The sequence below is a fragment of the Bos grunniens genome, chromosome 7 (genome assembly GCF_055505025.1).
Source record: "Bos grunniens cultivar Pamir isolate PY7600 chromosome 7, Bosgru_T2T1.0, whole genome shotgun sequence".
NCBI classification, from domain to species: domain Eukaryota; kingdom Metazoa; phylum Chordata; class Mammalia; order Artiodactyla; family Bovidae; genus Bos; species Bos grunniens.
Window position 1 is genome coordinate 31,498,081 of NC_141171.1, and position 13,819 is coordinate 31,511,899.

A 13,819-nucleotide genomic window follows, 5' to 3' on the forward strand; every position below is an offset into this window, starting at 1 on the left:
TCTCTCTTCACTGACATGGGCGAGTTTTAATCTGTTATGCACTGAGGCACGCATGTCGTGTGTTTCAGCTTTCTTTTTAGGGCAGGGTGGAGAGGTGAAGGTGGAGAGTGGGCAGGAGTGGGAAAGTAGAGAAAGGGAAAGGAAACATTTTCCAATGGCTTAAGTCTACTGCTCTGGGTGGGAAAAATTACAGAGAGGGAAGGAAAACCAATATTAGGATGTGAGGACACAGGACCGGGTGGCTGGGACCCAAGTGCCAGGTAGAAGCTACTGGTGACATAATGCACCCTTTCTCTTGATGTGTCCAAGGCACCAGAGAAACTTTACCCAAACTCCAAACTGATGCCAGTTAGAGGGGAAGAGACTAAAGAAGCACAGTAATGAGCATCAACTGTGCACATCTGTAGGATTTTCCCTACTTGCACAGAGTTTTGATAAACTGCCAAGAACAGAAGTCCCTCCAGTGCCTATTAAAATGTACAGCAGGGGCTCTGGCCCTAATAGGTCTATCAACGCCATGTCACCTTCTCATGGGTGACCTCAGTGACGGCCCGACTGCTTCCTTCAAGGGAAGACTCAATTTAGGAAAGAGCTCCAAGTAACTAAGAGTCCAACGGAATAATAAAAAGTAGGCATCAATTTAAAAAATAGCCTACCCTCTCCAGTATTAGGACTTTCGAGTGACATTTTCAATTTTTTTTTTTTTATAGTGACTTGAAAACTGACTCTGAAAATAGTTCCAAATGAAGACTTACAAAATCTGTTGGGTAATGAATGGCTTAGAGTGGCCGACAAAATTTCTTTGAGGAACTACCCTAATTTAATGTACACATTCTGGTGTGCTTGGCTCATAAAAGGCTCGCTGATTTGCGACTATAGTCACAGATCACATAAACTGCTCTACTGAAATTCTTCTTAAAATGAATTGCCTCACTCCATTTTACAAGGAGTCAGCATGGACTCATTCTGAAGGCTCATGTTACACAGATTTCTCCTCTTATGCCAAAGTCACTATTGCTACATTTTACCAGTGTACTAGGAGGCCTGGTAATTAAAAGTTAAGTTGGGCTTGTCAAAATAAATGAGCAGGGTACATTTGGTGATGAGGTAACCTTGGTTGATTTGCATTACAGCTTCTTTCTTTAGTCTTTAATTCACCAATAACTTGGGAAAACACCGCACTTGCCTACACCCTGACACACACAGCCAAATTTGTCCTGGGATACATTTTCACTTTAAAAGCCTAGGCATAGATATTGAACTTTCTTTCCTTCATATAACAAGAGTTCAAAAAAAATCACAAACTGCATACTGGAAGGCTTGGGTGGAAAAAAGTAGAATATATGAAATGTCGTCCCCAGTTGGCTCAGTAGATTGGCTGGCAAGGAGGCAACTCATTCCAAATGTTGGATTCAGTTTCTCTCACCCTTTGATTCAACAGTGGCCAGAGGCATGGCAGTCACTGAATGCCTAGTATTGAAGCAGAAAGATGATAGAGGCAAGAAATTTCTACTGGAAAGAGGTAACTGAAGGAGAGCCAAGAAGTACACATGGGGAGAAAGGGGAGGGAAGCACAAGCTGTGTAGATCTCATCCTTGTCTTCATTTACGGCATGTTCCTAAGAGAACACGTTAGGTTAGACCAACACTACTCTCCAGGCCAGTATGGGGGGGAACAGTGCAGAAAAAAGGGCCATTACCATATACTGTGGTCATTTGCAGCAACATAGGTAGAACTAGAGAGTCATACTGAGTGAAATAAGTCAGACAGAGAAGGAGAAATATCACATGGCACCCCTTATATCTGGAATCTAAACAGAAATGATACAAATGAACATACTTAAACGAAACAGAAAGACTCACAGACTTAGAAAACAAACTCACGGTTACCGGAAGGGTGCGGGGAAGGGATCGATAAGGACTTTGTGAAGGTCGTGTACACACTGCTATATTTAAAATGGATAACCAACAAGGACCTACTGCATAGCACAGGGAACTCTGCTCAATGTTACGTGCCGGCCTGGATGCGAAAGGGGTTTTGGGAGAGAATGGACACATGTATACGTATGGCTGAGTCCCTTCACTGTTCACCTGAAACTACCACAACATTGTTAATTGGCTACACCCCAATACAAAATGTTTTTGGTGTTTAAAAAATACTCAGGAGCCTGAGTCACCTAACTGAGATCTTGTAGATGAGGGAAGTGTGTGCAGTAGAGCTGAGGTCTAAGCTGACAGCTGAAGAAAGTGAGGGCACAAATGGTGAGTGAGTCGGTGGGCCAGGAGGAAGCATTCTGGGTAGAGCTGCTGTACGGGTGGAGGCTGGAGGTGAGAAGAGTCCTGAAGCAGGATTTCCAGAAAGGTGAGTAACACAGATTTAACACTTGCTGCTGTTTTTGCTTCAAAAAATGGGTCTTGAAGGGTGATAGCTGGGGTGGGTCGATAAGTGGGCAGGAGAATATTTCCAAAGTCAGAGTATAAACAGAGCATGTGCTGGAGTAACAAATTCTCTGGCATGTCTGGAGAAAGTACAAGCAAGTATTTGCTATCAAACAGGAGGTTTTAATGTAATGTATTGAGCCCGCTCCAGCTCCAGGAAAGGGGAGCTGCATTTCCAGTTTGAACAACCACAAGGATTTATGAAGCCAAACTTTGTACCAGGAGTAGGTCTGGGTGCTCTTACATATACTCTCTCACTCACAGTTCACCAAAGTCATAGGAGACAAATATCTTCACAATCTCCTTCATGGAACAGAGGAAACCAAGGCTCAGAGAGGTGCTGTGGCTGCCTCACATGCAGCCAGGGCTTCTGGTGGTAAGTTCGCTTTTTCTCCCTTATTTCAGCTTACCCAAACTGCAGGGGTAAAGTATGGGGTTAGCTGCAAGACTGTACAGAAAAACTGGAACAAACTTTTTGGCCAACCCAATAACACTTCACTTGCATCAGACATTTTACTTTTTCAAAACACCTTCAATATCTTTTTTTTCTTAATCTTCAATATATTTTATCTGACTTTATTACAAGTCCATGAGGGATAGAGAGGGTGTATATCACAATTTGCAATCATATCCTTCCAATTTTAAAGATGGTAAAACTCAGGAATCTTTCAGCCGAGGTGATGTACTCCTACATAGATAGGGACCAAGCAAGCTCAGACAAACCATTTCCTGGGATCAAGCTCACAGCTCTTCCGATTTGCATCTTCAGTTCAGTTCAGTTCAGTTGCTCAGTCATGTCTGACTCTTTGAGACCCCATGGACTGCAGCATACCAGGCCTCCCTGTCCATCACCAACTGCCAGAGTTTACTCAAACTCATGTCCATTGAATCGGTGATGCCATCCAACCATCTTATCCTCTGTCGTCCCCTTCTCCTCCCGCCTTCAATCTTTCCCAGCATCAGGGTCTTTTCAAATGAATCAGTTCTTTGCATTAGGAGGCCAAAGTACTGGACTTTCAGCTTCAACATCAGTCCTTCCAGTGAATATTCAGGACTGATTTCCTTTACGATGGACTGGTTGGATCTCCTTGCAGTCCAAGGGACTCTCAAAGAGTCTTCTCCAACACCACAGTTTAAAAGCATCAATTCTTCAGCGCTCAGCCTTCTTTATAGTCCAACTCTCACATCCATACATGACTACTGGAAAAACCGTAGCCTTGACTAGATGGACCTTTGTTGGCAACTAATGTCTCTGCTTTTTAATATGCTGTCTAGGTTGGTCATAACTTTCCTTCCAAGGAGTAAGCATCTTTTAATTTCATGGCTGCAGTCACCACTGGCAGTGATTTGCATCTTAGACTGTCCTAAAACATGACTGTGTCTCTGAACCATGTAGGCCAGAATTCCACAGGCATCCTCAGTCCTGAGCTGTACTGCTTTGGGTATGCAAGAACTGGCTCTTTCCTCTCTCCAGTAGAGTCTAAAGAGAATGGTAGGCATGATCATCTTTAAAGGAAAGTATATAGACCTTTGTGTACCTAACATACCTATCCACAGGTATCCCTGAACTGGCCTATAAAGCATTATATTCCATAGCCAGTTGGTTTAATACCTCCAGTTCATCTTCAAAGAAAATTTGATTATGACCATCTTTCCTTATGTCTTATTGGAAAGGCAAGCAAAACACCACTGTATAGGCTGTGTTTCTTTGTAGTTTTTTAAAAAGAAAATGAAGTCTATTTGATTTAAAATATGGTCTTATTGTAGTTTTGAGCCCTAGCCTATAGTTTAAAATTCTTACAAATGATTTGGGGGTGTTTCATTATTTTTAAAATCCGACACTGAGAATGAACTAACTTATAGCAGAATTTTAGAGCCTGAAAGGACCTTCATTTTTAAGCCCTAACACAATGGTGCTTTTAAATTTGTATTTGTGTGTGTGCGTGTGTGTGTGTGTGGCGGGGGGCAGATTTAAAGTGAATTTAATATTTAAAATTCTTTTTGGAAGAGGAAGAGAAGAATCCATGCTCACAGTACCTACACAAGAGAAGATAAAAGAATGTAGAAAAAATATAAACATATGTAAATACAAGAGAATATATATTGTGTTCAGTGCTGGCTGCCACTACTTAAGAAGGCCACAGGCAAACTGGAATATACCAAGACAGAGTGAGGAAGTCATGACAGCCAGTGGCTGGCAAGCTCTACCTCACATGGCATGGCTAAAGAAATGTCTAACGGGGAGAAGAGAAAAGCACTCCTCTCTCTCTAAGAGCCTAGAAAGCCATCAGGTAAGTGGAGGACTTGCCTTCAAGGGTAAGAAACTTCTTTAAGAAGTTTCAGGGATTCCAGTCTCAGTAAATACTTCTTACTAATGGTGTTTGGAAAGGGCATGAATGGAACGGGCTCCTTGATAAGATCACAACCACCCTAGCAAGAAACTATTCATTCAGAGGTTTGGAGGGATTCTCTGAGGGAGAAAGATAAGAATCTTGCATTGAAAGAAGGGACAGATGACCTTCTAAGTCAGAGATTCTGTGAGGCCCAAACCAAGACCTCAGGATGGTCCTGACCAACTCTGAGCCCTCTGCAAGGTTGCCACCATGACAACCTTTGTTGAACTTCTACCCTATTTCATCTATCATCCTGATCCTACCAGGAATGTAGATGAAATGTGGAGGTTAAGGGAGAGGAGGAGAGCGAAAGAGAGTCAGAGAGTTAGAGTGAACATAATTTTTAAAAGTGAACTGGAATGTGGTTCATTCAGTGAGAATATGATTTACTCTCTGTTGTACATGAAAACATCAATTCCACAAGGACAAAACTATGACCTAATGAGGCCCAAACCAAAAGAAAATGTCTGAGGAGGAAAAGGAAACATTTCCAGCACTGGGAAGTTCAGCCTGGGTGTCCGCCAGCCATGTCTTACACTGACTCCTGGAAAGAAACTATGGAACTAGATCCATTACTCAGTTATGCACCGGAAACTCTCCAAATCCAAGTTCCAGATTTTTGGCACACCTGAAGTGGTCATGCTTTCCTCTTGATTCTGCAAAGATTGCTTGATTTTTACAGTGGATTTGTTTGGCAATTGTTATTGAGAATGTATGCAACACAGATGACAATCCTGATTTCCGTTTTAGAGAGCAATAGACATAACAGCAATGTGTACAGGAGCACTAAAGACTACATCAGGTGTCCATCATCTTGGCTTCCTTCTCACACTTCTCATTGTGAGGATTAAACTTCTGAGTAACTCTAGGCCAGTGGTTCTCAAAGTTCAGCCTGCATGAGAATCAACCAGAAGGCTTATTAAAAACAAGTTGCTGGGTCCAATTGCCCAAACTGTAGCTCTGGGCTGGGGCCTGAGAATTTACACGTCTAACAAGTTCCCAGATGATACCGATCCTGTTGGTCCCAGAACCACATTTGAGAGCTACTACCTAAGATCAATGGCTGGTCCCAGCCCCAGCTACATCTGCACTTAATTAAAAGATGGTGACCTCTTCCCCACATCCCCCATCTCCACAGATGTTAACTTCATTATATAGGATCCATGCATAGTGCCCTTCTGATTAAACTTCCTCAGTGGACTCAACTAAGCATTTCCCATGAAGACCACCCAGAAACCTCAGAAGGTCTTCAGTCTGTGTGTGTGTGTATTTTAATTCTCAGTGCTATGCAAGGGACAAGACATCGGCCTACCGAACCCTACAAAATTTGGGCTTTGGTTACTTTAAAAATTCCTTTCTCCATAGCACTTCACAGCAACAAAGATGTTCTACGTTTCTCCTGTTAATGAGATCCAGGTTTAAAATTTCAGAAGGAACCTTTTCAGAGCAAGAACCCCAACTTAGGGGCATCCAGTCACTAGAACCATAATGCAGTTATGTTTATTCATAAAGTTAAGTCTATTCATAAAGAAGGAAAATGAAATGCAAGAATCAAGTAAAAATTAACTTAAAATTCAATGCTTATACAACATATATGCATCATAAGATATATAAAATTATTATTTATTGAATCTGAAGCAGTCCAAATGATTACACTGGCTAACTGTAAAAAATAAAATCCTGGTCATGTATTTTAAATTATAATGTGCTTATTTTTATTAAATCCAAGTTCAGAAAAATAGATTATTATGGATACTTGTCAATTCTTCCAATTAAAATGTACCAACTTAATAACCAAAAGAGGAAATAAAGTCTCTTAAAATAAATATCTCTTTTTTTTCTGAAGAGGAGTAAAGTTGCATGTTAAGGTGATTAAGAAGGAAGAGTGGGTTAAATGTCTGTAGTAACCAAATATTTACACATCTGTACATACAGAAAGAATATGATTTAGCAAGCACTGATTGTTTCATCCAATGGTTTTCTCTAGCCAAATTTACTAAAGATAATTAGAGGAAGGCAAATGAACAGAATCTGCTTCTAGTTTAGGTGAGGTATCGTGATTAAAAGTGCAAAAATGAACATTGTATACTATACTAATGCACTTCCAATATATGTCATAGTATGTCAAGAAAAAACACAAGATGAAAACACAAGATTACTGTTAAGTACCTTTAAAGGAATTCAGCTAGGCAGTGTAATCCTCAGTTTTTACAATATGCTGCTTTTTAACATAGTATCTTACACACAGTAAATACTTAATACACTGTTGAGTTCACTTCCAGACTATGATCATTGTTGGGTTCTACACTAAAAACTGTGGTATTGTCTGAAATCACAAATGTTGAGATGACTATTTTTCTTCAACTTATAATAACTTCAGGTTCAAATATCTTCTTCTTGCACTGTTTCCCTCAGAAGTCTTTTTTTTGAGGAAAAGTCAGTCTTTAGTCCTTCTTTCAGAAATTATCTGTTGATGAGGGTTGTGGAAGTTTGGTCTGACTCCCCAAAGTTAAAGCAGAGATTTTTTTGCCATTAAGCATATGGAGAGAGAATAACATTTGCAGGAGGTGGTGTGCGTTTTTTCTCTTTGGCATCACAGAAGGACACCAACTTCATTCTGTAATTCACCAGCATAAGCAGGAAAGGACTGAGTGCAGAGAAGCCTGAAGAGAGGGCTGTGAGAACAGCTGGAAAAAAGACACAGGCTGCCAAGCCTTTCAAGAAATAGACTAAGATAAAATGAGAAATCCAAAGTGGAGTGATCAGCCACATTAATAAAATACTAAACTTGGCCCCTCTAAGGATTTCAATTTCTGAATCATCGTCTCCAATCCAGATGTCACCATATGTCATCTTCTTTCTCTCTGAAAGCAGAAAAGACATCCAGAAACAGACAAAGACTAAGGTGGCTAAAGGAAGAATATCAATCAGAACCAAAAACACTTCCTCATAGTAAAACTCTACTTGCTTGTTTCCAAAGTCAGTTAGGCAATCCCTGTGAATCCTGTTTGTTGACAAGGGGTCTGTATCATTTCCTGCATTCAGGTATTCTGATTTCCTAGTATAGAGTAAAACTGGGAGGTATACTGCCACGCCTGTCATCCAAAGTGCAGAAACCACCTTTAAGGAATGCTTCTGATGGTCCGGGTTTGGAGGCTCACTCAAGGGGTGGACAGTCTGGTACAGCTTCTGGTGGTAGAGCAATGCAAAGTGTAACATGAACCAGATGGCCAGGGATGTCGTCAGAGCTGCCGTGAAGCGCAGAACTTTGCAGCCAGCTGAATCCAACATGCAACCAGAAGAATAAACAATTTTCATGACATTCACCACCAGGTTCTTAATGAGGTGGACAAATATAAGACTGAAAATCAGAAGAAAGGATGTCTCTAGACGCCCAGTCATACACTTCCTTGTAGAATAAAATAAACACAGGTTTCCGATAAAGCTCACAAGGATTAGCAGGATGCAAGTGATGATTTCAAGCACATCCACAGAGGACTTCATGGTAAATGGCGAGTCAGTGAGCTCAGATGGCTTCTTCTTCAGTTTGAGTCATAAGGCACTTGGAAAGCTTTTAAGAAGTCTTTAGTAAGAAGACCTGGGTTTTTCGAAGCCACTACATTGACACACTCCTCCACTGGTGTCACTCTAATAGTTCAGAGATGGTTTGTAACAGAATTATGTTTGTTCAGTGCTGGGCCACTGGAAACAAAACAGCTTCTCAAGAGGATTCTGTTTTATCATCTCTCGGGATTTAACTATAATGAGAAAGTTCTAGGTATCATCACTTAATTAAAAGTTCTCAGAAATGTATTTATAGCACTGTAATGCAATTTCCTAGATACAGTGTGATACAATTTCCAACAACCATGAGGGAGAGAAGAAAATTAACTGTGTGACAACAAAGGAAAGGTGGCCAGAGGTTGAAATGACCCTCTCGACTCAAAAAATATTACAGAAGTGGGGGTGTTTGAGTAACAATGAAGGTTTCCAAATAACAAAATTATGTATTACCAATGACATTAATAACATGATAGAAATTTATGAAGTATAGCAGTTTTCTAATGTTTCTACCATTTTTGCAGAACAGGAGTAGTATTACCTGTTCTGATGATCTCTTGGGGGTTGTTAGGATTACAAAAGAGATAATAGAAAATACTTGTGAGGTCATAGGGAAGGGAATAAAGAAGACAGGGAGAGAGGGAGAAGGGAAGAGAAGGGAGAAGGGAAGGGAGGGAGACATTTTTACAAACGTGGGCACTATGTCCAAGACCAAATCTTTAAACTACTGGTTAAAGAAACAATCTGATGTTCAGAAGTCATTAGGGAGACCCACCACTCAACCCTCCACCTCTGCACCCCACTGCCAATTGAGCACAGGCAGCTAGGAAAAGATTTCTGCCCTCAGTATGACTACAGAGTACAGAGCAAGGACAGAAAAACAGCAGTGAAACATGCTGCTCAAGTAATCACTTTCTGGATGAATTCTGTTGGTCATTCCCAGGACAAACTATTTTCCCTCTATTCTATATGCTTGTAAATTTCATTTTCAATCATCCTATCTTGTACTGTCACATCACATGCTTCCCTCTGACCCAGTGGTGCTCTGGAGCCAGCTTACACTGACTTGAGCAACTGTGCGCATCTCTTCCCAACTCTGTGATCAGCGACTATGGAGCAGTTGCTTGGAAGCTTGAAACTGGGTATCCCGAAAGTATTTACACGATCAGATCAGATCAGTTGCTCAGTCGTGTCTGACTCTTTGCGACCCCATGAATTGCAGCACGCCAGGCCTCCCTGTCCATCACCAACTCCCGGAGTTCACTGAGACTCACGTCCATCGAGTCAGTGATGCCATCCAGCCATCTCATCCTCTGTCGTCCCCTTCTCCTCTTGCCCCCAATCCCTCCCAGCATCAGAGTCCTTTCCAATGAGTCAACTCTTCACATGAGGTGGCCAAAGTACTGGAGTTTCAGCTTTAGCATCATTCCTTCCAAAGAAATCCCAGGGCTGATCTCCTTCAGAATGGACTGGTTGGATCTCCTTGAAATCCAAGGGATTCTCAAGAGTCTTCTCCAACACCACAGTTCAAAAGCATCAATTCTTTGGCACTCAGCCTTCTTCACAGTCCAACTCACATCCATACATGACCACAGGATAAAACCATAGCCTTGAATAGACGAACCTTTGTTGGCAAAGTAATGTCTCTGCTTTTGAATATGCTATCTAGGTTGGTCGTAACTTTCCTTCCAAGGAGTAAGCGTCTTTTAATTTCATGGCTGCAGTCACCATCTGTAGTGATTTTGGAGCCCAGAAAAATAAAGTCTGACACTGTTTCCTCTGTTTCCCCATCTATTTCCCATGAAGTGATGGGACCGGATGCCATGATTTTCATTTTCTGAATGTTGAGCTTTAAGCCAACTTTTTCACTCTCCTCTTTCACTTTGATCAAGAGGCTTTTTAGTTCCTCTTCACTTTCTGCCATAAGGGTGGTGTCATCTGCATATCTGAGGTTATTGATATTTCTCCCGGAAATCTTGATTCCAGCTTGTGTTTCTTCCAGTCCAGCGTTTCTCATGATGTACTCTGAATATAAGTTAAATAAACAGGGTGACAATATACAGCCTTGACGTACTCCTTTTCCTATTTGGAACCAGTCTGTTGTTCCATGTCCAGTTGTAACTGTTGCTTCCTGACCTGCATACAAATTTCTCAAGAGGCCGGTCAGGTGGTCTGGTATTCCCATCTCTTTCAGAATTTTCCACAGTTTATTGTGATCCACACAGTCAAAGGCTTTGGTATAGTCAATAAAGCAGAAATAGATGTTTTTCTGGAACTCTCTTGCTTTTTCCATGATCCAGCGGATGTTGGCAATTTGATCTCTGGTTCCTCTGCCTTTTCTAAAACCAGCTTGAACATCAGGAGTATTGCTGAAGCCTGGCTTGGAGAATTTTGAGCATTCCTTTACTAGCGTGTGAGATGAGTGCAATTGTGTGGTAGTTTGAGCACTCTTTGGCATTGTCTTTCTTTGGGACTGGAATGAAAACTGACCTTTTCCAGTCCTGTGGCCACTGCTGAGTTTTCCAAATTTGCTGGCATATTGAGTGCAGCACTTTCACAGCATCATCTTTCAGGATTTGGAATAGCTCAACTGGAATTCCATCACCTCCACTAGCTTTGTTCGAGGTGATGCTTTCTAAGGCCCACTTGACTTCACATTCCAGGATGTCTGGCTCTAGGTCAGTGACACACCATCATGATTATCTTGGTTGTGAAGATCTCTTTTGTACAGTTCTGTGTATTCTTGCCATCTCTTCTTAATATCTTCTGCTTCTGTTAGGTCCATACCATTTCTGTCCTTTATCGAGCCCATCTTTGCATGAAATGTTCCTTTGGTATCTCTGATTTTCTTGAAGAGATCTCTAGTCTTTCCCATTCTGTTGTTTTCCTCTATTTCTTTGCATTGATCACTGAAGAAGGCTTTCTTATCTCTTCTTGCTATTCTTTGGAACTCTGCATTCAGATGTTTATATCTTTCCTTTTCTCCTTTGCTTTTTGCTTCTCTTCTTTTCATAGCTTTTTGTAAGGCCTCCTCAGACAGCCATTTTGCTTTTTTGCATTTCTTTTCTGTGGGGATGGTCTTGATCCCTGTCTCCTGTACAATGTCATGAACCTCATTCCATAGTTCATCAGGCACTCTGTCTATCAGATCTAGTCCCTTAAATCTATTTCTCACTTCCACTGTATAATCATAAGGGATTTGATTTAGGTCATACCTGAATGGTCTAGTGGTTTTCTCTACTTTCTTCAATTTAAGTCTGAATTTGGCAATAAGGAGTTCATGGTCTGAGCCACAGTCAGCTCCTGGTCTTGTTTTTGCTGACTGTATAGAGCTTCTCCATCTTTGGCTGCAAAGAATATAATCAATCTGATTTACACCATGGAAATCAGCAAATGCTGCAACTCAGGGCTTTTGGTGGGGGAGGAATTGTTTCACTAGGACAATACTGGCCTGACCAAAAAATACAGAATAGAGTGATAAGATATGAGCTGGTATTTTACCTACATAATGATAAGATCAGTATTAGCTATGGTTTTTCCAGTGGTCATGTATGGATGTGAGAGTTGTACCATAAAGAAAGCTGAGCACCAAAGAATTGATGCTTTTGAACTGTGGTGTTGGAAAAGACCCATGAGAGTCCCTTGGACTGCAAGGAGATCCAATGAATCCATCCTAAAGGAGATCAGTCATGGGTGTTCATTGGAAGGACTGATGCTGAAGCTGAAACTCTAATACTTTGGCCACCCGATGCGAAGAACTGACTCATTAGAAAAGACCTTGATGCTGGGAAAGATTGAAGGCAGGAGGAGAACGGCTTGACAGAGGATGAGATGGTTGGATGGCATCACCGATTCGATGGACCTGAGTTTGAGCAAGCTCCGGGAGTTGGTGAGGGACAGGGAAGCCTGGCATGCTGCAGTCCATGGGGTTGCAAAGAGTCAAACACAACTGAGGGACTGAACTGAACTGAACCCTTTCAATAAGGGTATGTGTAAGCGGTTTATAGCAGTGTTAACAAGAAGGAAAGTTGGACCTTACAATTCCACCCAAGGGAGGTAAGCTTGGGGGCTGACACTTCCTATTAAACTCCTTTTCCCCAGTTGGCAGTTAAGACAGGTAGCCAACTCAGTCCCCACACCACATTTTTCTTCCCTAAGAAACATCCATTACCTCAGTGTCAACTGCAGTCAAGCAGGCACCTCTGAATTTATAATAATAACAATAATACAGTAATAACACAATAATATTGCTCATATTGGTTACCATTTATTTAATATAAATTTGGCCAAACACTGTTTTGGTGTTCTGCTTTATAAATGTGATCTCGTTTAATCCTTAATATCATTCTTATTTCACTAATGAGACAGTAAAAGACCAGAGAGGAAAGCAAATTGGTCAAAGCTGCTACAGGAATCAAAGTCAGGTATGACTGATTCTGAAACCACTGGTTCTTAACCACCACCTCTCCACAGTGCTGTCAGACTGTGGGTTTTCTGCTGATGGTTCTTGACAGTTTCCTAATCATTTACAATTGGTACACCCAACCTATAGAGCCCATAATATGCACCTCTTGATAAGAGTTTTCTTGGGTTTATAATACACAAGTCATGTAGATTTTTTGGATAGCAGTCCCTCCCTTCTCCTTCAATAATAATAACATACATTAAGGGCATTTACACTCTTGAATATCATAAAGATCTTTAAACATTCTGTACACCAGTTCAAGATGCCTTACATGAAAGAGAAAAGGGTTGATACCAGCAGAAGAGAGGCCCCCATTCCTGACCATATTTAAGCAGAGGCACAATGACCACCTGGAGTGAGTCTGTAGATTCTTGAAAAACCACCCTAAATAGCAGACAACATACAGCCACCTTAAGATTTAATTTTGCAGTAGGGAATTAAGAAATTGTCTATGTGATGCAATTTTTCAAATATGCTGACATAGTAACAATTTATGGCAAATACTCTCAGAGCTGAGGTCTAAGGGTAAAAATGTTTTTTAAACCCCCTTCTCTAAAGGCTTACATAAACATTTGTTTTTGAAAGGATTAGCAAACATGTAATATGTTCCTTGGCAGCACAGCAAAAGTGTAAAATATAAATGTCATTTTTTCCCTTCAAGGTTATTTATATATCTTGATGGGTGTCTATTAAAAACAGCACACATTAAAATATAAGGGGAGTAAAACTGATCTTTGTGAACGTTGTCTTGACTGATGGATAATGCTTTTGTTAACCATGGCACAGTATGGCTAAGGAGGCACCTCTGTAAGACTGCCTCACTTGGTTGTCTACCGAGAACTACTGTGTGTCCAGCTCAGCAATGGACTCCAAGGGTGATGCACAGAAATGGAGGCCGCTGTCCCTGGCTTCAAGAGGTGTGCGGTCTAGTCGTAAGCACACACTGAAGTTTAAGGCTATGT

At 41.1% G+C, this 13,819-nt stretch overlaps 2 protein-coding genes across 24 annotated transcripts in view; both read right to left on the bottom strand.

Moving 5' to 3' along the window:
• The window catches only part of SNCAIP (synuclein alpha interacting protein), a 164,648-nt gene that overhangs the window by 87,761 nt on the left and 63,068 nt on the right, over nt 1–13,819 (bottom strand). The gene's annotated exons all lie outside the window — the stretch shown is intronic.
• On the bottom strand, nt 5,558–9,616 carry LOC147368999 (uncharacterized). The gene has a single exon (XM_086410704.1). It carries the CDS (start codon nt 8,333–8,335, stop codon nt 7,364–7,366), a length of 972 nt encoding a protein of 323 aa, XP_086266830.1. The 5' UTR covers nt 8,336–9,616; the 3' UTR covers nt 5,558–7,363.